Source organism: Siniperca chuatsi, linkage group LG22, assembly GCF_020085105.1.
Source record: "Siniperca chuatsi isolate FFG_IHB_CAS linkage group LG22, ASM2008510v1, whole genome shotgun sequence".
NCBI classification, from domain to species: Eukaryota; Metazoa; Chordata; class Actinopteri; order Centrarchiformes; family Sinipercidae; genus Siniperca; species Siniperca chuatsi.
Genome location: NC_058063.1, coordinates 11,380,392 through 11,403,429, shown reverse-complemented (window position 1 = coordinate 11,403,429; position 23,038 = coordinate 11,380,392). Strand labels below are relative to the sequence as shown.

Sequence of the window (23,038 nt, the reverse complement as noted above, 5' to 3'; positions counted from 1 at the left end):
GTGCCCATAAGGAGGCAGAAGGGAGGATTGCAATGTGCAATAACTTCACAAATCGATTTGTTTGGTGGGTGAGGCTTATTCACTGGGGCCTGCCCGTCTAATGATTTACGATTTCCAGGATGAATTTTTCTATTCTTGCCAACAAATGATGCTGCTTCCTATCTTCATGGTGACGCTTGATTTATCTTCCAGCGAAGACCCTTGGGGCTCTCAGCCTGCCGGCCCCATTTTAGGATAAGCCTCATTCCAGGAAGAATGTGTAAAAGTGATCAGATTTTTACATCACACAGTATGTCTATTTTATTTTTTTTTTTACAACCACAGTCAATATTAATGTGTCACATATTGAAAACCCCCCCGATAATTTGACATGCAAGGTGTGAAGGAAGATTTCAGTTGGCCGTGTGGCTGTGAGAACACATATGTGCATCAGTGGCTAGACTGAATGAGTGTATGTATGAGCACTAGTGTCTCTGGAGGCAGGCTAGTGTACATACAAACATGCACACTCGATATACTCTTTCTACAGCATAAAGGCATCCATCCTGAAATATTCCAGTGACAGGCCCCATTGAATTGCTGACCGGGGTTAGCCTTTTGAGCCATTCCCGCTGAGATTCTAAACCCGTCTCAAGAGCATCTCTGCAAGCGTCAGATTCTTCGGCCAGATACCCAGTGGTGCCACTGCTGTGCTGGCCCTCAGACGGACGGATGGGGAATAAACACAGAGAGGCAGAAATGCCACTGGTTTGACTTTTCAAGGCATCGAGTCCTGTTTGTTACCCACAAAGAGCGACGTCTGCTGGTTCGAGTCAAAGGAGTGCTTTGAGGAGCTTATGTGGCTGCATGCACTGCATGGCAACAACAAAAAGATTCTAATCCTTTCCTTGGACCATTATTCAATCTCTATTTTGGAAAATTGGAAGAAATTCTGAGGTTTGTCTGAATAAAGAATACAAAACTACTTATGCCGACACTCAAACAGAATAGCACTCCATTCACTGTGTTTATAATCTACACACAAATCAATAAGCACACTGTATCACTGATCCCCCCCACCATCTCTCTCTCTCACTTCCCCAAGCACAAATACACACACACACACACCAAGGCCTGCCTTTAAGCACAGATTTTTCATTTCCAGTCACTGTCACCATGGTAACTTCCAATGTCCGACTTGGGCCAGTATGTGCTTCCAGCACTTTCCTTCTTCAAAGCCCTTTTTCAAACTAAAACTGCATTGCTTCACTAACGGTCACCCATAGTGCTTAGCTTCTAGGAGGGTGTTTAGCTGCTAATTGCCTCATATGACAAAGGAACAAATAGGTCCTCTAATAACAAACTACAGTATACAAGCCACAGGGTTTAGCATTAAATAAACCCCTCTTTACAGGTGCTGTTTCATAATCCTTAGAGTAAAAGAACAGAATGAAAGAGACTGAGAGCATGACCTTGCAGGTTTTTAACCAGCCATTTAAAAACTGTTTATATGCTCACCTCAACCTTTTTGTACATTCAAAATGGCCAACTTTGTTGCCATGAAGAAGAATGTCTTGGCAGAGCCACCCGAGCGACAATCAAATATTCCTGTGTTGACCGATCGATGAGAGCCACCCCCTGACCTTCCTCATTCACATCTCAATAATGAAAGACGAGCAGGGGTTATGAGTAACCTTAGCGCTCTGTACAGGGGGGGTCAGGCATCGATAGCTCGGCAAGGGTCCAGGCCTATATTGGCATGCAGGAAATCACTACAGGTCTTAAAGAATTGTCCTGAAGGAAGCAAGGTTGGGATTAAAAGCCTGGGCTTGACTGAACTCTCCTGTCTCCTCTGTGTCAATATGCCCAAGGTACTGTCAGTCACAACTTTACTCTGATAGGAAAGTAATTTACTGGCCCATGAAGGTCCTAAATCAGTACAAGATGTATCAATTAGATTGATGATAGGACGGCAGCAGTGGCAAAATACAACTTGAGTATGTTTTTGTTAAATGTTAAATTTGCAAGATCTTCATTAAGGTCAACGATTTTTAAAGGTAGACATAAATTTTAAAGCTGTAGATGATGATTAAAACATTATCTGTGAATGTCATAGTTTATTAGTGCTGCACCTAATGATTATTTTCATTATCGATCATTCTGTTAATTGTTTTTAGAGTAATCAACTAATTGTTTAGTCTATAACAGGGGTTTTCAAAGTCTGACACTGTGGGCCCATCCTTAGACAAAATTAAGAGAACTGCAAACTGTATTTGTTTACACTTTGGCAAATTGGCACCAAATTTAGTTATTAGCAGTTCCTTTTTGCAATGTACCCATGGATGTACAGATCATTTTCACTGGATTAATTTAATACTGAAAAAAACTTAAAAATATGATGATTCTCAGCCATGTTCTGGAGTTTTAAGGAGTATCTTTATTCTGTGGTTTCTACTACTACTTTTTGCTTGAAAAATAACTAATATCAAAATGTATAACTAATCGTCTATCTATCGACTAACTTGTGTTTGTGTGTTTTAAAAATGTGTAGAAACATTGCAGACTTCACTTTATTAACATCTCCCTCTATAACTTTAATTCAGAAGCTCTATTTCATGAACACTCAGTTCAGATTTATGCAGAGCTTTCCTTTGACAGACCAGGAGTGCAAGCGAGGTGAACAAGGAGAGAACAAGAAGTAATAAGACTGATATAGTTCTGGCCTTTCCTGTACTGGTAGAGGTGACAAGGCGTTCCTTGTATTTCACCCCACACAGCACCACTGTCCCATTGAATTTGTCAAGGGAAGCCAAGACATTTAGCTGTCTTTTAACTTCTCTTCCATACCAACAAGTCTCCTGAGATACAGCCTGAGGAGGAGGGGGGTCGCATTCTGGTGGAAAACAAAGTCAGGAGTGTGTCATCTTGTCTGTTTGTTTCTGCTCGGCTTGTTTCCCAACTACGGTATGTATTTGGTGTCAATGTCTGTTTGTAGCAGAAGATTTATTGCAAAACACTTTGAAAAGTGACAGGTTTTTGGAGCGCACTATGTTGTGTTGTTGTACTAAACATAAAATGTGTTATCCTCAACTAATTCCATCATTTCTGGTATCTATTATGACCTGAGGCCTGTCTCACAAAGCAGGATTAGTGGGTAGGCAAGCTAACTTTGGGCTTAACCCTCCCTGTTTCTCACAAAGACATCTCAAGTTCAAACAGAGTTCTGTTGCCATGGTTTCTAACGCTGCATACCCAACCTCCGAGGAGCTGTTTTTGTCCAGGCTTGTGGATAAAGATATACAAAAACACCACCTCCCTACCAATCCATTGTGAGGAAAATGGAGCCACCATTTCTGCTCTGGCTATAAAACGGTGTCTCCTTCCAAGATAAAGTAGGCAACTAGTTTTCATTATCAGCAACAAATTTAATTCATTAGTTACCATTAGTTGAGTTTGAGAAGAGTTTTCTGCTAGTATTAACAAAACGTTTAACATTCGCATTTAAATACACAGACCATGACCAACAACAGCAGATCATAAGATGGCCATGTAAAATGTGATGTCAAGTCAATATCCTTGGAAAGGCAAATTAAAATTCTGATCTTGTAACTAATCAAACACCCAACAGATGCCCAAGTTGCAAGTGAACAATATTGTAAACAACAGTTTCAGGGGACAGTGGGTGTAAAGTAAATTCCATCAACTTTTCAAGGTGACATGAGAAACATGATTGTGTGGTGACAGTATCAGCAAAAATGAAAGAGGATGCGAAGTTGTCTCAGATGAACCATCTTTTATCTCTGTCTGATACTATGCTGTATTCCTCTCAGTCATTCTCCAACTATGAAAACAGTCTCTGTCTCACTCCCTCCCTTCAAAACTTTTTCAGTGTATCCTTCAACCTCTTTGATCCCATGACACAGATACAGATTATAGCCACAATTTTAAATTCTTTAACAACTTTTAGTTGGTTTATTCTCAAGGCGTTTGAGTCAAAAAGGCACATAAAGGATAGTCTACTAGTGAACTGGTGGAGCAAAATGCTTCCCTCCATCTATGATATAATATACAGACATATTCAAGCCATTTTTATGACTCTTCAGGAGCTTGCCAGAACCATTTGGGAGTTCTAATACATGTTATATTGAGGATAGTGAAGGACCTGTAAATGTTTTTTAGCCACAAAATCTGAAACACAATTTATTAACCTCCTTTCCCTGAGGTTTGAGGAGTAGCCTCAAAGTGTATCAAATGATTATAATTTGAATAATTAAATTCAATAATTTAATCTACTCAAGTGTCCCTCGAAAATATAATATTAATATCAATGGGAATTACCTGATTAAATAGAGGTCACATATACTTGTTTGACTGAAAATCCATGTAGGTAGCAATCAACCTTTCTGTGTAACTACATTTGTCCGGATCCATGTTGTTAAACCTCAGTTTTTTGCAGTGTTAATAAAGTTAAGTAACCAAGCTTAGATTTTAGAATTTTGCATTTTCCCAATTCTTCTAAAAATCCAGATAAAGACTGAATCCAAAACAGCATTGCTGCACCACTGCACAGATAAGTTTAGCATCACATTCAATTCCACTGTGGGATCCCTAACAAGAGCCTCATAACCTCCACTACAGCCATTCAGCTCCCACCCTCTGCACCCCCCCACCTCAATGAGCATGTACATGAGAAAATTAGGTCCATGTCAGCACCCACAAAAGCCCTTCTCTTGCTTTATATGCAGCACTTTGAACATGTTCTAAGCAAATGGTGAGTGGACAGGGCTACAAGCTTCACTCCTTTATGGTGTAGCATTTCTCTGTGGCAGCTACAAGCACTTTTCTTAAAAACACACCATAGTAAGGAACAACCATGGTCCAGCGGCTGAGGAGGCCATTGATGGAATTAAGGCTCATAAATAAGAATGCAGCGCGGGGCGAGTGAGAGCTCTCCCACTGTGTAATATTGACATGCTCCCCAGTCAGAAAATAGCGTGGCATAATTAGCTTTCAAAAGAGGCCAAAAAAAAAAGGAAGGCCACTCTAGACACAGACGAAACCCTCAACAGGAATGTGTGCGCCACTGACTATGGTAGGGTGAGGTGGAGGGACAATCAGTTAGGGTTGATGAAAGACAAATCTTCCAGACAGTTCATTGCAGAATTTATCTAGTCGGGCACTGGAAGCAAACATGGGGTCACCTGAATTGCAGATGGGTTTGTGAAAGACATTTTTTAAAATTATATCGATATATTTATAATACAAAAAAGAAATGAGGTTTGAAATAATTGAGTTTCAAAGTTATTGATCATATCCCTAAAGTCAAATCAAGGTCATCTGATATGATCAAAAGCTCCAGAACAGCTACTAAACAGATCTTGAGGTGAGATTGGTTTGTCAACTGCTTTTCAGCCAACATTGCTGTGAAGTACCAGAGGTGCTGGGTAAAAAATTGATCTATCTAAATCTATCAAATGGATCTATCTAAATCTATCAGAAATCTACATTTCTGTGACAATTGGGCAAACTGAAGGCCATGTGTTATGATCGAAAGCTCCAGGACAGCTAGTAAATGGAACTTGAGGTGAGATTGTTTTGTCAAAGGCTTGAAATATATTTCAATTTCTAACGCAATACATTATATTACTTTTGGATCTTCTTCCTTTAAAATACAAGAGAAGGGCACACTGAAATTCACATAACAAATTTAGAAAAATACAGTTGCTGGAGTTTGAGAAGTTTGGAACATAAATACAAGAAACGGTTGAGAAATGCTGGCTTTGAGAAGATATTTATTTTGAGACTGGATATATAAGATTGCTGCCAAGCACTGCTTTTAAATATTTCTGAAATGTCTACATTTTCAAAAATAAAAACAGGAAAAACTATTTGACACTTGGTCTTGAGTCAGGTTTAAGTAGCAAAACTTGTGGAACTCCCTGAAGACTTGACTTGACTTGAGATTGGAAAGCATAAATAGTTAAGACTCAAGTTTGAACATTCAAGAATTCAAGAAACAATAAAAACTCAACGAGGCAGTGACACAGCCACATCCCTCAGTTATTTATTTATCAGGCCGCAGACTTGGCCTCAGCCATGTAAGAAAACACTTTTAACACAACATTGAAAGCAAAATACTCAACTTAACTGAACCTTGGCTTGAGACCTGAATTGTACTTGACCAAAAAGATGTAAAAACAACTCGGGTAATAGGTCTATCTAATACAGTGAGCACAGACTTATGAGAACCTCTTATACAACAGTGACAAAGGTTAAAATTAGGAAATGAAAGGTCAAAAATGTCTCTTAATGCCATTAAATGAGGATGTCAATGGTGATAAATGGCCAATTAGCATGAGGGTGATTCTTAGAACAATTTAAACTATGTCAGTCACTTGAGAGACAATGGATGCCAAATTAAATCAATCATGCATTGAAAGTCATGCACAATTAACAGAAGCCCTCAAGATATGAGCCTACTGCTAAATATTTCCATATGGATTACCGGATATGTATAGAGTTCAAGTGGTTCAAACTCTGTGAATACTCAGCTGCTTGGGCTAGATCAAAGTGAATTATGCAACTGTTCTATGAAACACTGATTACGAGAGTGTCATCAGTTTTTCATCCTAAAGATTGATACACTATGTTTTAGCTTTCCATTGCATTTTAACCATGCAGGTGGTTCCAGCAGCCAGAGATCAAACAGAAAGATAATTGCACCATTTTAATTCATTAGGATTTCAAGTTTGTCATGCTTCAAAAAAAAAAAATTAACCCATATCTACTGAGACTCAGCCAAAGTCTAGTTTGAGATCTTATAAGATAAAGAGGAAATAGGATTCCATAATCTTTAAAAGTGCCCCTTTCATTCACCAGATAAACACAAACACCGCTATCACATTTATCATAAAAATGTAATTTCTGAAACTTGTATCAAAGACATCTTGGACACAATCATAGATATATCCTCTTGCCAAAATGGAATGGAGGAAGCAGATGAGAGCAGTGACTGTGGGTGAATGAGACCAGGCTAATAAAACAGGTCCTTTGTGAGGTGCTAACCCTATGCAGCCAATCAGAGAGTAACGAATGAAACAAGGTAAAACCGCTTCTTGTCTCGCTTCCCTGATTTCGTCTTGCCAAGGTTAGAGGGCATGTGGTGTGAATGTAGATCCCACTTTCACTGCCCCAAATACAGTACCTGGAGACTTTGGATTGTGGCTACTCATTCATGGCCAGTGTAAGCCCATTAGAAAAAGGGTGATGTGACAAAGGCACAAAAGAAAAAGAGAAACATTCAAGTGAAGTAAAAGAAACTGAGACATAGGAAGAGAAGTTCTAAGGAGGGCGAAAGGGATTCGGCGTCAAGCAGTAAATGAGAGGACAAGGAAAGACATAGAGAGAGGGGAAGATAGGATTAAGAGAGGTAGAAAGTGCCTTGTAATGCTGGGCTGAGCAATGACAGGTTTTCCCAGCCAAACAGTTTGAGCCATCCATCGTTTCAGTGGGACTATAGGACGAGATGAGTCATTTTCAAGCAATGGTCAACTGTAATCAAGCCAGATCACAAACATCACCCTTCACATAGACACAAAAACACACGGAGAAATCACACATTTTAAATATCCATGACAAATGCTGGGAATCCAGAGTTGTATTACAGCAGCGAAAAACTAGAAAGTTGTTCCCTCTTATTATGGGACCAAAGAGTTTGACTCTTAAAAAAACAAAAAGCTGCACAGTGCTTAGAAATGCCTCATTGTCCCAACATCAGTAGCAAATGATGAAGACTAATCCAAATGATAAAAAACAAACCTAATCAAAGGAAAACATGGCTTGGAAAACATGATTCAGCAAAATTATTTTAGATGCCATGAATTACTGAAGGTCGCTACATAAAAAAAAAAGTATGATAATTTCATACAGGAGATACACAAATGATATGGGTCTACTACCCATATTGGTTGGGGAGTTAGTTCAATGACATTTAAAAGTCAGTGACATTAAAGTAAATTGCGAAGAAGAAACACCCGTTCCCAGTAGTGTCCGACCTTCGGTCCACTGGAGGGTCTTCACGCCAAATCCGAGAAAAGGTGATGTCCTTACAGGGATAAGAATAAGAATGAACGTAATCGCAATGAAATCATGACGACGAGCACTAGATCATGTGTAGTGAGGGTGCATCTAAAGTGTTATTTTAATTAATACACTGTATGCACAGTCAGCTATGCACCAACGGGTTGGATGAAGTGGTATATAACAATAAGGGGGGGGGGGTGATTAATCATGATCTTCCCGGCCAGTCACTTACTGGTCTCATACATTTTAAACAGCTCTGTCAAACAGTGGCGATTGACAGAAATGTCTCCCCCAATAGAGAGCAAAGTGCGATGGGAAAATAATTTTGTTGTCTGGGAGGTTTAGACTTGCAAGGTGTGAATACAAAGGCAGGTAATGTGCTTTTGCGTTTGTAGAGATACTGAAAGTTTTATTTGGCAACACAATGATCCTCAGTTGCACACTGACTCTGTAGAAAAATTCAATGAATTATGTATCACATTATTTTGATGTTTGTCTTTGTTTCACTTAAGTGATTAATAAGGTTGGTTTCAATTAGACACGATTACTTTTATATGCAAGACTGAAGGAGTTTGTTTAAGCTGTTGATATGGTTGCATAAACAGACAATTCCCCACAATAACCCTTTTACATGGCTATCCAGAGAGAGTTGTCTTTTCTTTTTTTTTTCTCAAAGATAAATTGTCTGCTCACCCCTATCAAATGTAATCAAAACTATTACAATCATAATTCTGCTACATACCATTATACTGCCATTTAAAATGCATTTCAGCAATTATGAATGCAATGCTAGTTTTGCCACATAAGTTGAAAGGAAGGTGATGACTCACGCAGCTGTTGCCCCTGGCAACCCAGGGTTTTTGGATGAGGATATAGAGAAAAGACTGGTGGGAACAAACACTCCCCAAGATCATTCAGTGATGTGGGGAAAAGAGAGAACTTTTAAATTGACTTAAGAGTTTTCATTTTGAACCGTGTGACAAAAAAGCATCCCTTAGGAAGTCATCATCTCCTAAACCTGATTTTTTGTAATGCTTAAAATGGGAGATTACCAAATTAGCATAAGCGCACAGAGTGGTTATTGAGTGGTTATTCTATAGCAGTCTGGTGTTGGTTGTGTCTGACTGAATGTTGTTGTCAGATAATACTAAGACTCATTCATTAATCTTTACTAAATTTCTTGTATTAATCACATAAAAAATTTGTATCTAAATGTTACTACTTGTTGGAGAATGTCTGACTTATGAAGACTTCTTCCAGTCAGACCGTCAATTAATGTACTGACAATTGCAGATGTTAATCTGAAGGAAAGCTGTTTTTATGGCAAAGTGGTAGACTGAGGGGATGAAAGAGCCACAAGAAATTTTGGAACTCATTCCAAAAATGAGTCATGAATCAGCATGAAAGGATGTTGGTTTTATCTTGGGGGAGAGATGATGAATAGCGAGGAAACTTATTAAAGGTCAGAAGAAGTTGCATGCCCTCTCTATGTCTCTGTGTTGGAGGGGGGAAAAAATGGGTCTAGCGCTTCAGGGCAGAAAGAAGAGATAGAGCAGTAGACATCAAATGTGTATGTTGCCTACTCCCACCTGCCAATTAAAAAAAGATGAAGCAGAAAACTAGAAGAACAAGAGGGAAAGACTATGGAGAGCAGAAAAGGGCAAAATCAGATAGAGGGAAGGAAAAAGCCTAGTAGGCTCCCCGCACTCTGACTAACCACCTGCTCCTGTCTGAATTAGCCCTTTCTTTACTGTTTGCACTCATCCAAGTGAAACTCACTCCCCTAGCTGACAAATGGACTGAGCCTAAACCCCATGTTTACTGTCACGGCTATTAAAGTGACACCCAAAAGACCCTATGACCAGACAGAGGCTTCCTGTGGGTAATATAAAAAAATTTTCTCTTCTTCTGAAAACTCCCAAACTTCTGGATTCATTGGCAAAGTGCTCAACTTACAAACTCTATGGGGCATTCAGCTCAGAATCCAAAAATGGACACCGTTACGGTCGATTCAAACCACTGGCTTTGTTGGAGTCAATCCGCTCCTCTTTTATCTCTATCTCCTGAGAGATACCAATCCGCTTCGTATGGAGAGATGGCCTTAAACATTTTCCATTTGCCAACGCGGGCTTCCTTTTCTGTCTAATCACCACAGAGTCTTGTATGGCCACGTCTGGAGACCCAGGCTGACTGGATAGGCTGCCAGCTTGAAATTTACAGCAACTAATTGGCTGAAATTGAATGCGGCAGGTTCTTATCAAAGAAGATTGGAGTAGGGTTGGAGGTAGGAAGGGACTGAAAAATGAGACAGGATAATGAATGTCAGGTGATGTCATCCAATGCAGGAAAAGAATGGAATGTGGAAGAAATAAACCGCTTTGATTTAAAAAGTATTTACGGAAAGAGGGTTATGCAAGGGCAGAAGGCAAACATGCACAGATGGAAAGGCGGTTTAAATTCCTCCAGTAATCCAAAGAACTTCGAAGTGTTTATTACTTTGCATGTTTGCTTTATAGCAAAAGGGGGTCTTTATTTTCTCTTTCTGTCAGAGCTTTCATTAATACGCTTTTGAATATTAATGCTGACTGCGAAACCACCCACCATTCTCTATTTGTTCATACTATTACAACAGCAGTTGTCCCCCGCTGCGCTCATCGGTCATGTTTTTGTTCTGTAATTGTCAGGTGCTCAACACATAATTGTATCATGGAAAAACAGCCTCCAACCAAGAGTAAGCAAGACAAACCAATGACTCCTGCATAAACAGAGAAAGGCTGGTGGAAAAAGCTTGTAGTCAGGACCTCATAGAAACTCTGCTGAGTGATTGATGCAAAATGTGCACTCAATATAATCTAATATGCTGTTAAATACATGGTTTAAACAAAGCATACATATTTATATGTATACTTTGTATTTGTATTTTTCTAGTTTGGGATGCACAGTAGGAATCAAATCTCCAAAAGTAGCAGCAGTAGTGGATCATTTCATATAATTAAGTACTACAGAGCCCCTTTGAAAAAAATGCATTAATTACGTGATGTTATGTTTTTTTTCTTTTTTGTTTTGGTCTGTAATGAATAACTAAGGCTCATCATTAATAGCAACCATTGTTTTATTTGAGTACATGCAAACAGCCAGCTGACTTATTATGGTGACATACTATGAAGTAATTGTTTCATTTTTGACAAAACACTGTGATATCCTTTTCTGTACACTATGATCAAAGGTTTGTTCTTTTATTTAATTTTCTTTACTGTAGGTAAAATGACGTATTCTTGACACATAAGCACAAAACGCTAAAAACCAAACCAAGACAAGGGATATGTGGGAAAGTATGAAGCAGATGGCACACTCAGAGCTGAGGGCAAGTGAGGACAGGTAGACATGTGCTTGTGTTTTAAGCTGTTTGGAATTACAACTATCACATTTGTGTTTTGTATGTTTATATATACTGTATATATAACTACCTCTTAGCCCGATTAACTAATTTTGAGCATTTTTCCTTTGTTGCTTCAAGAATAATTTCTTGCTCAATTTTTGATAATGAACAAAATAAATTCTAATAGGAACTGAAACTTTCATTACATTCTTTACATACTTACATTCCATACCTTAGTATTTTTGGCAATTGGGCAATGAATGGACCTCAGAAATTGTCTTTTATTCTCAGAAAACCTACATCCATAACATCCTGCTTGAGATGAGGGGATTTAAATGAAGATGGGCAAAAGATCCAAAGGGGATTCTTCAGTTAATCCTACTCTCCTGCTCAAACAAATATCTCATCAAATCCTTCAACTCTGAAATAAGGTCAAAAGCCAAGGATAATGAGAACTGGAACGTATGGGAAAGATCATCAGCAAAGGAGAAAGGATCCTCCCATCTGCTTTTCCCTTCTTATCCCTCAATCATTCTTGTCCCTCTGTCAGCACATGTTTTCATCCGACGGGAGAGGAGCCATTTGTCTTATGCATTCCAGCCTAAGTGTGGTGAAGTAAATAATGGGCTGGAAGCATTTATTTCCCACATAAACGTCATTAACAGGAAGGTTGTCAAATGTCAACTGTCACAAGGCCAGCAGGTTCAAATCACAGGTTGTGCTCATTTAGTTTTATCGTCCTCAAGAGACTCATCAAGCTGTGATATCAATTAACCTTCATCATTAGTGTCATGCGCAACACAAAATACTAGTAGACAAAAATATGTTTTGTTCTTCTTTGTTCCTTGAAATGACAAGTGTGACGACAAAGCAGCGGAAAGAATCCCAGAGAGACTGAGGGAAAACAATTTAAGTGACACAAAAGGCAAAAAGGAGAGTCTGGACAGATAGGGACACGAACGTGTATGTGTGTGTTTGGGTGTGTGTGTTTGGGTGTGTGTGTTTGGGTGTGTGTGTTTGGTGGGAGGGTGGGTTTGCGCCTTCCTGACCTGCTTTTCTCCTTCAGGGGTCAAGCACCAGCCTGCCACAATACTATCAGCTGTCCCTTAAGGTGCCTGCTGCGGTCTACTGAGATATCAGGTGATATATAGCTTTGATATAGCCTGTAATTACTGGCCGTGAAGGCCACACCGCCTTGGGGAAAGGAAAAGGGGAACACAAAAAAAGGGATGCGAGAGACACTAGGGCTCTGATGAGAAAAGGGTCACTGTTGTTTGATAGCACAAGTGGCCGGCCTCTCCAGCGATTTCACACAGTGGGAAATGGCACTAGATCTATACATGTTTTGGAGAGAGGCAGATTCAACAGACGCCACAGCTCCCAAACAATGAGCTCCAAAAATATCCCAAAAGGGAATAGCAATGATTGCAAAAATCACAGACTGCTGTATGTGTGTACACACTATGCAAATGGACTCAAATTGTGCTAAAATTAGTCCATTTGCATAGTTTCAATTACAGCATCATTAGCCTCCATCTAGCTTGCAACACGGCACCACCTATAGGTGACATGTTTATCCAGAGGCTGTGGATTCTGCACAGCCATGATGTTCATGGCACAAATGGAGGAATGGCTAATGAAAGAGACCTATTCATTTCATCCTGTCCAAGCATGGTGCGAGACAACCTTCATTTTGAGATGCATTACAGCACTCACAAGCTCAGTGGTGTGCTATCACTCAGACACAGGGTGCTATTAACTCTCACTTAAAAGACTGTAATGGAACCAAACACCTTGCCGGAGTAGCCCAGTATACACCTTTATAAGTGGTCTGAACTGGAAAAAAAGGTAGCGCTTGGGTTTGATGGTTGAATCTCAATGGAGCGCTCTTAGTGGCTGGGGGAGCAGGGGGATTGAGCTGCCTAAATGTATATTGACAGTTCGCGAGAGCCGGTGACATGGCTGGGCATTTGCCGGTGATGGATGTGAGCCTGGCACACAGACTAAGCCGGCAGCAGCGTGGCTCATCTTCAGACGGGATGTGAATGCTAACTACCACGCTTGCCAGTCACCATGACTTAACCGGTGCCAGCAGGAGAGGCAGGTGGTACACAGGCTAGGGGGGGAGGGAAAGGGGGCAGAGTCCCACAAGAGGAAAATACTATCAGTGAATTCACAAGCATGCTAATTAGATTTAAAGGTAATGATCAGATTATTACACCTTAACCATTTTATCTTTGTTAATAATAATAATTAAGATTGAAATTGGAGTAAATGTAATCAGATTAGATTAGTCGCCACTCTTTTTACCGACTCTGCAGTGTCCCAATTCCATACTACGCACTAAATGTGTACAGTTTGTACACTTTTATAGTATACAGTTTTAGCAGTTAGAATACATGAAATCAACATTTCACCATAGTATACCAACAAGAAATGAATAAATTCTCCATCAGACATCATTCAAACTGCAACTTTACATTTCCAATGCCAATTAAGCTTCACAAAGAAGAAGCAAAAGGGTTTTCTAAAAATGTAACACTTGTTTTCTAAGATCTTTCAGGAGCTGGATTAGCAATTTATTTATTTGTTTGCAGCCTTGAGTAATGCCTCCATTTCCTTTGTGCATTGTAAAAATCAGATTTTAGTATTTTAGTATGCTATGTATGACTTTTATTGAGTATGCTTACTTTTGTCACTTTTCTAGTGTGAACACACTACATAATAGGGCTGAAACGATTCCTCGAGTAACTCGATTACTAAAAATCATTACTGTTGACCAACACGCTTACACTGTGTGTGATCAGAGACGGTTCAGAGCATCTTTGGTGTGATTTGACAGCACGGACTGCAAAAAGGAGAAAGAGAGAGAAAATAGTGAGGGCTGCAGAGAAGAGAAAGCGACAGGAAGTGTCCATGAAAACTCTGTACAGTGTGTCTATAAACTGAACTAGCCTACCACAATAGCACAACGTCTATGCTTCAGCATCTCAGCAGAAAGCATAACGTTACAGTCTCTGCATCTAGTCCACAGAGTGGACCCAACACAAGGTAAATGAAGGCTAGTAAAGAATGTAAGCTACGTTAATTATGGCTATATGTAATGGCTAGTTAACAACGTAAATCAATATGGTGGCTAGTTATGATATTAACCACAGAAAACAAAATGCTGCAATCAATTTGTGAAAGCCTGAGCTTCATTCATGTTATTTATTATTAGGACAGTCACAGTTCCTGTCCACTCGTTTTTGTAAAGGCTTACGTTATGCCTGAGCTATAGTGGTTGAAACTTGCAGTTCTGGAACTTACAGTACCTAAAAGCAAAATTATTTATTTTCCTTTAAAACCCAGAATGTAATATGGCACATAAATGCACTAAATGGGTTTAGTTTTGACAGATAATGTTACTGTATGCAATTTAAGCAATAAAAATATAGATTTTTCTAAAAAGGAAACCAATTAGTTGTTCATTTTACGAGACCTGTCTTATTTTCTCTTTTGCATATTTACTAAAGCAAAGGTATTTCTTATCCGATTACTCGATTAATCGATGGAATAATCAGTTGAATACTCGATTACTAAAATAATTGATAGTTGCAGCCCTACTACATAATCAAAACCTGCTTAGAATTAGTATTTAGTATGGACATTGGACCTTGCTTGTAATATCCTTAGAGTGGGAGATTATTTACAGTTTAAATGAACTCTGTCAACTTCAAGTAAGACTTAAGTAAGTCAAATTATTATTATTGTTTATTATTATTAGAGTACATTTCCTGGCAGGTCTTGTCACCACCTTGCTGTGACAAGGTCGACAACTTGAGTCATGTTAATATTATGCATGCTTTGTATTTGCAAGATGCCTTACAGATTGCATCACTCTAGCTACCTTAAATTTCAACAGTATCTGTCTATTTAAAACTATTAAAGTTTGGGCTTAGCTGTTTTGATTTAACATTCACCAGAAATGTCACAGTAAACCAGATGCAAATCAGTGTGTCTCTTAGAGCCTGACTGATAAATTGATTGGGCTGATAACATTGGTCAATATTAGCTTATGCCAAATATATTAGTATCTGTATATGTCGGCCGATAGGTAAGAAATAATTACAGTACAGAAATGCAAAGTATATGTTTGATGTAATCTCACCATTACATACATTTTCCACCAGAGAGGATTGAAGAGGTTTCTTTTTCAGCTTTAAAGTGTCTTTATCAGTGTATATTTAATTCTTTAAAAAAACTAAATTAAGGGATCCTTATCAAAAATGCATGTTTATGTTATGTGTTTATATGAAAAAAAAAGGATATCGGACAATATATCGCTACTGTATGTTTTTAAACTCTCTGAGATCGATATTGGTATGAGCCTTACGAATGCATTCGAGCTATAGTCTATACACAAACAGTGGCATTTAGAGTATTTATGCAAATTCACCACTACAAAGAATAAAAAACATCAATGAATCTATTTATATAGTCTATTTTCTGTCTCCCTTTTTGTTTTCTGTAGTCTGCAACACATCCTTCCAGACATTAGCCCTGTAATCAAACAACCCATGGAAACCACAATTATTGGGGAAATCAGGTTACTGCAAACCATGTAAATGCTTTAATCACACTCTTACATTGTTTGGGTTGTTTCCAGTGTTTGGGTAATGGTGTGCATGTAAACATACTGCATGATCAACAGAGGGAGAAAAAGGAGACAGGAATGTATGAGACGAGGGAGGAATATCCAGCTGAAATAGTGCACTTGCATCAATGCTGATATCGACTCATTGGAGATTATAAAGTTGACAAGCTCCACAAAAAAAAAAAAAAAAATTCTGTGGTGATAAATTTAAGAATTACAAAATCTTGTGCTTACGGTGGCTTATCACAAGTCTTTGAAGACTTTCCCTGTTCAAATTGGTTGTTTCTGTTTTGTTCTCGTTTTCTTTTTAACCCTAATGAGCTTAGCCGCAGGTGCCTAGCAACGGCTCTGACAGCTCGACAATGAAATTGTCGGGGGTGGCGTTCGTTTGTTGTGCTGACCTGTGCATGCTAATGTGTAGCTGTACCACTACAGCCACAAATATCATTGAATCTTCTCACCCCATCCCTACTTTGCCCCCCTCCCCCAATACCACCTTTCATCCACTTAGCAACTTCCTCTCCCAAGACAAAGTGCTCTGGCTCTGAATCAGGTTGTAGTTACCTTTTAGCATCATTGAAACGCCCCCGGGAAGCAACGAGATGCTAAAAAGACTGTCTTTTCCCTGGTACTTTATGTTAGTTTTGTGTTCTTGACAGTAGCAGGACCCGTTGATTCATTCCTGCAGGGATTTTTAGTCTGAGTGGGTGGCTAGAGAACAAGGGAGCTACAGGGTGCATCAATTATCTGACAACATGTTTCAAACTGCCTCTTTTTACAATCTGCTGCTTTTCACACAGTTGATTATCTGAACTCTATGGTACCAAACTAAAAAGCCAAGAGCAATTGTTTGATAAAGCCCAAAGGTCCATTAGTATTCTCACAGGGGTCTGTCCAATGTGGAACTAAAGCTTTGGATATAAAAAGAGGTAGACAAATGTTAACGCAGAGTAGCAATTTAGATTAAGTCCATCCCTTCTAAGTGCTGCAATAAGTCAACAAAAGAGCTAAGATGGACTATCCATACCCTGTATATTCACTCCACACTCGCCTTGAGATCTACATTTTCTTAAATCCAGACTACTTGGTGTATATGTTGCGTTAATGTTAGCAATCCATTTTACTACAAAAGCCAAAGCACAGTAAGACTACACTCTGTCTGCCCTGACAAATAGGTCTCCATGTCCCGGTTTCTGCACAACAGGGTCGTAACTCTGAAAGCAAGACTTACATATGGCAGCAAAGCACATTTTATTTTGACAAATAACTGATAATGTATTCATATTATTTCAAATGATCATTGATTTGCGTCAGAGCAAATTTATGACTAATATTGATTAGCAGCCAGGTATGGTGAGGCTTACTGAGATTCTTGACCCAATTAATCCATAACAGGGATATGTTACTAAACCACACACCTACCCAAAGGAGGGCTTTTGTATTACATTTCCAAAACCACTGGTGACTTTACTGTATAAACATGGTCCCGTGTTTTCTACTTTTAGCAAATCTTTGAGACACCGTGTATGATACTGTGTGCCATTTTTCCACAAAGCCATTGCATTTCCATATTCTCTGAAGTAAGATAAATAAATACATTTATTTCATGAAGAAAAACATGTCTCGAGAAGAGCCACATTAAATTCCAGTTCAGCGGACCTCAGGTGTGAATTACAGGATCTCTCATTAACTGAAGTTTTGCTGATTATGTTTTCAAGATTATTTTAATAAACACAGATACTTGAGTCAATTACTTAACAACATAAAGCAAATTTTGCTTGTGAGTGTGGCTGTGTGTGTGTACATATTCATACATGCAAATATTCATATTCCATTAATGAATGGGGGTACAAATAACCCCTTTATATTACTGTCATTTGTTGTCAATGTGAAACACCTACAGTATAAAAGGATATATTGTAAATAATATATTTTAAAATGTGTTTAAACCCTAGATGCATATCAAAGTCAAACTGAACTCTCCTCCTTTTTGTGTAAGTAAATATAAACTATGATCATACTGCAGCTATTGTGCATATTTTTCAAGAGAGGATAAACAGGCTATCTGCACACTTTTTGAAATCAAATTTAATGCTTTTTTAAGACCTCAACAATTAAAAATCTTCCTCCAAATCCAGGTGACCATGCTGTACATGCTGCTATCAGCTACATCACTTGAAATTACCACTCATAAAGATAATTGACTTATTTCACTTTGCCAAATTGGGTGGACTTTATGTCAACTTCCCTGGATGGAGGCATCCGAGTGTAAATGCTTAAAATGCTTCTGTCACACATTTATTTATCTATCAAACTAAAACACTTTCCTTTAATCACATCACCACTTCTGCTGAATCACTGATGTCTCAACTAACCTAAAGCGTACACTTAGAAATAGAAATATAGCACGGTCCAGGTTCAGATTGCACAAATAATCCAAAAACCCTGACTGCAGCTCACACATACAGAGAAAGCTTTCACTGATAATCTGCTCACTGATTATCTGCTCTGCCATCTAAGAGTTCATAAAGCCTACAGTAAACACCCGCTGAAGCGGTCACCAATTTAAAAAGTCCACTCCTCTCCTCATCTCATTCGATATCTACTACATATTGCCCGTCGCATCTCCGTGTTAAAAAAAAGGGACAGATACCAAAAAGAGATTTAAAAAAGACTTTGCTTTTCCCCCAAAAGACCCCTGGGGTTGTCCTTAGCTTACCATCATCGGAAAATTATTTGTTTACTTCCTAAAAAGGAAACTCGCGAGAGCAGGTGGTAGTCTAGAGAACCGGGCCAAACACAGTACACTAAAATGAGACAGACAATTATATTATATTTATACACATAATGTGTATTGGCCTTATATGTGGATAAAAATCACATATAAGACCTTTAAAGACTTTTTAAGGATCTGTGTATGCCCTAATAATACAATTTTTTAATGCGTGTGTGGAAACAAGAAGATGTGCCATCAACTTGCGTGGTGGGCTACTAACTGGAGCATGTGTAGCCACGTTCATACTAAATGTTTTTTACCTTTTTTTCCAACAAGCACACATGCGTTAGTTATGTACTTTTAGCGATTTAAGCCGTCTGTTCCTTTACAACTTTCAACATTTGGGAGGACCCATTGTACGGTTAAGTTTGTATTCCACTCGAAAACTGGAAGATTTAGCAAGGTAGGCTAACTAGCGTCCGCGTGGAAAGTGGAAGCCTAGTTTGCTAACGTAGGCACTGATTCACACTAGATGTTTCTATTCGGTCATACTATATCAACACCTGCTGAGCCGTCTGCAGCTCCTACTCATCTCAGTGTTGTGTTTAACTGGCAGTAGCTGTTTTCATGGGTTGTGGTAACAGCAAATATCCAGACTGTTAAAACTAACAGCAACAAGTAGCCCTCTAACCTCACTACTCCGTATGTTACCCGGTGGTTCAAATTACAACACGCAGTAATGCGCAGAGTCATGGAGAAAGTGTACAGAGTGCTGAAATTACAGACTGGACTAAGCAATGGCCAACCATGTTGTCCCTTAAGCTGGTTAACTGCATGTGTGGATGTTGGAATTGAAAACTGAAATGTCCTCTTTTTGATAATTACAATTTTGACCAAATCAGTACACAAGTCAAAGATCAAATTCAATTTCCATTTGACTTTAAACATTTTAAAATGTCCAATGACAATAGCCATTGAAATTCCCAGTCTAAGACCATTTACCAAAATTCATACAAATCTGTCAAAATAATGAATGCAAATGTGTCCGTACCTTTGAGACATGATCTTGTATGCATCTGGCAGGTAACACCGCGTGTTCTCCATCTGTGCTGGGTCTGCGTCACAGATCTTGTCATCGGTGCGGCCGTAGTTGGCGCTCTCAATCATGATGACGTCCGTGCCCGGGCAGCGCAGCTCGATGGGGTAGCTCTCGCACGACAGCTCCCTCCTCACCACCGCCATGGGGATAGGTGCTCGACTGAAGGCTGCGGAGAGGAAAAAAGAAAGAAACAGAATGAAGTCTGAGTTATTCTGATTCCCTCCTTTTCTACTTTGGTTAAAGGATTTCTCTGCACTTAAGTGTGAAAACAACTTCATCCTGGAGTTAGGGTTTGCTGAGACCTGAACAAAAAAATCTGTATATTCCTAATGGAAAATGCAATAACAGACGGGAGGACCTGCAATCAAAAGGTCTGACACTGAGACATATGAGAAGAGATTGTCCACCCTGGTCTAGAGAGTGTGGGCGGACAGGACGCTGGTTGTTTGGAGTGGGAGGATGAGCAATACCACAGGGGCCCTCGAGAGGCCAGGAGTTGTGGAAAGAGAGAGTGCGAGATTGACACCAATCAAACATAAGGAAGTAAACAGAGTGTTTGCATTTGGCAGTGAGAAAATAAACATTCATTACATGGGCATTCAACTGAGAAATTAGAGACAGACAGAACCCCAGAGACAAAGAATCCAAAGCAGAGTGTGTTTCATGTAAATTGTTACAATTTCCCCCCAGACTAGAACCTATAAATCATAAGAGCTGCTTCATGCTTTGTCTTTTAAGGTGACACAAGGCAGAGGGTCAAAGGGTGCTAGGTGCCTCAAGCCAAAGCCGAGAGTCTGTCTGACAAAAATCTGCTGCTTACTGCAGAGCCAAAATGGCCAGGAGGGCTAGTGGGACCGAGCTGCGGCAGTTTGGAGGTTGCTGTTTTCCCTCTCCTTGACACAGGCGCATGCACGCACACCCACTCACGTCTGTGGCGGGTCACACTTGCGCAAAAGCGGGCACGTGCGCAGCAGACTGCAAGAGTTCTGTGTTTACAGCGAGAATAAAAAATGAGCGAGAAATGTAAACATTGGCCTGAGTGACCGTAGGAGGACTGTGGCAGTTCTATATATAAATATAGATTTTTATAAACATCCTTTCAGACAAGTGTCTGAGCTGCAAGAGCCACCGCTAGATGACGTGCAGCACAGACATTCATCAGGGAGGACAGACAGGAAGAGAAAAAAAGTAACAGAGGGGGTTTGCACGTGAAAATAGGGCTAGGCGATATCACCTGAAATCATTATTGTGAGTAATAGTCACATTTACCTTGGTAGCAATACATTACACAACATTTTTTAAATCAAAGTGTGCACACAGCGATCAGCGTATGTGACAAAATAATCTCAACTTCAGGTCCCCTTACTAGCTTTTTTCTGAGCTTTCAACCACATCTCAATGGAATGACCATTATCATATAGACATAGATCTATAGATATATTTACCGATTTTTATAGATTTTCTATAGATAGGATTTACCGAACAGACATGTCTTAAAGCTGCTCTAATAAATATTTTTTATATTAACAGTGGATCAAATCAATACTGTAATGTGAAAAGGGTCACATGCAGGGATGAACCCACAGAGAATTTTCCTTCTACGCTACAGCGCATTTTAGCATCTTTCAGCTCATCCACCAACCCAGTCAAGTTGCAGTTTACATTCATGTCTGTCCAGACTCATATACAGTATGTAGGAATTGAATAAATGGTATAAAGTGTATTTTTTGGCTAAAAGGAAGTTATCACTATATTGATTCCAGTGAATATACATTGTTGAACTGATTAATGAAGGATTATCAGGGATGTATTGGCTAAACAGGTACACATATACTTGATTACTATGTAAAGATGGATTCTTATACAGCTATACAAAATGTGGTGCTTTTGTTTTCTACTGGCATTTTTAGATACGAAGCCTCTCTATGAGCTGTAGGTGAAGCTCACTCAGTCACTCACAGGATCACGATTAGCTAAGCGCGCTCCAATACGTTGTTTGCAGTCACATGATTTCGATGACGCTCAAAATTCAGAATGAGGCAGGAAGTGAAAGGCAGAATGGACGAGACGGAGGAAAGCCTGTACTGTGCTAGATATTGTTTACTCATTGTGTCGTCCCAGTCAACATGTGTGTGAAATATGGAATCGCCCAATTCATTCTTAAATTATGGTTAAAACGTTTAATAGCCTCCAGGTTTATTGTCCCACTGAATATGCGCAGAAGTGTTTCTCCTGCTGGCCCCGCCTGCGAGTTCCCGCTCAGCCCATAGACCTTACATTGTGATGATTTCACAGATTTTTAAATAGAATTTCTTGACTCAAGGAAAGGTTTACAAATATAAAACCTCCATGGACTTGCAGTTCGAGGTGTCCCGTCAACAGTTTTGCAGATGTCTTTTTTATAATGGTGGCCTATGAGGAAAATGCTTTTTGGGCCGCAGGGAAGTTTTTCGTTGCTATCCCACGAGTGGCCACTGGAAAAAAAGCTGAAAAAAAGCAAAGCTGAGTGGCGCCGCCGCCGTATCCAGTTCTTTAAATTTTGAAATAATTACTGCATCAATTCTTGAGTTATAGCCAAAAATGTGTTCGTCAAGGTCATTTTGAGGTCACAGTAACCTTTGAGCTTTGAGTTAAAAGTTTCACCAAGTCATTCTCCAACTAACTGTGAAATATGGTAATCAGTTCTTGAGTTATGGCCAAAAACGTGTTTTGTAAGGTCACAGTGACCTTGACCTTTGACCACCAAATTCTAATTAATTCATCCTTGAGTAAGTTTGTGCTAAATTAAAAAAAAAAAATTACCTCAAGGCGTTCCTGAGATATCGCGGACAGGTGAATGGGACAGATGGATGAACAACTCGAAAACATAATGCTAAAGATACCAATGAGAGAGGCACATGTGGTTTTGGGGAAAATGAAAAAAAATCATGATATATGTCATACAGGCAATAGGTGGCCAGTACACTGCATTGGGTATATGATTTCTGCCATTTTCAGTTTTTCAAATGTCAGGTACCACTTCCAATCTTTCCCTGACAATAAACATAAGACAAAACACAAAGACACACTGTGAGGTGAAACAACAAAAGAATCCCCTCATTTCGTGTGATTTAATTTTGTCTCATAAATCATTCAAACCCCAACACA

The 23,038-nt window shown here is 39.3% G+C and overlaps 1 protein-coding gene across 12 annotated transcripts in view; it reads right to left on the bottom strand.

The window, feature by feature from the left end:
• The window catches only part of LOC122870064 (adhesion G protein-coupled receptor L3-like), a 214,476-nt gene that overhangs the window by 108,828 nt on the left and 82,610 nt on the right, over positions 1-23,038 (bottom strand). For all 12 annotated transcript variants that reach the window (XM_044183768.1, XM_044183778.1, XM_044183779.1 and 9 more), the window contains exon 4: positions 19,844-20,057. In XM_044183768.1, coding sequence (XP_044039703.1) covers positions 19,844-20,057 — 214 coding nt within the window. The remainder of the gene's footprint in view (positions 1-19,843; positions 20,058-23,038) is intronic.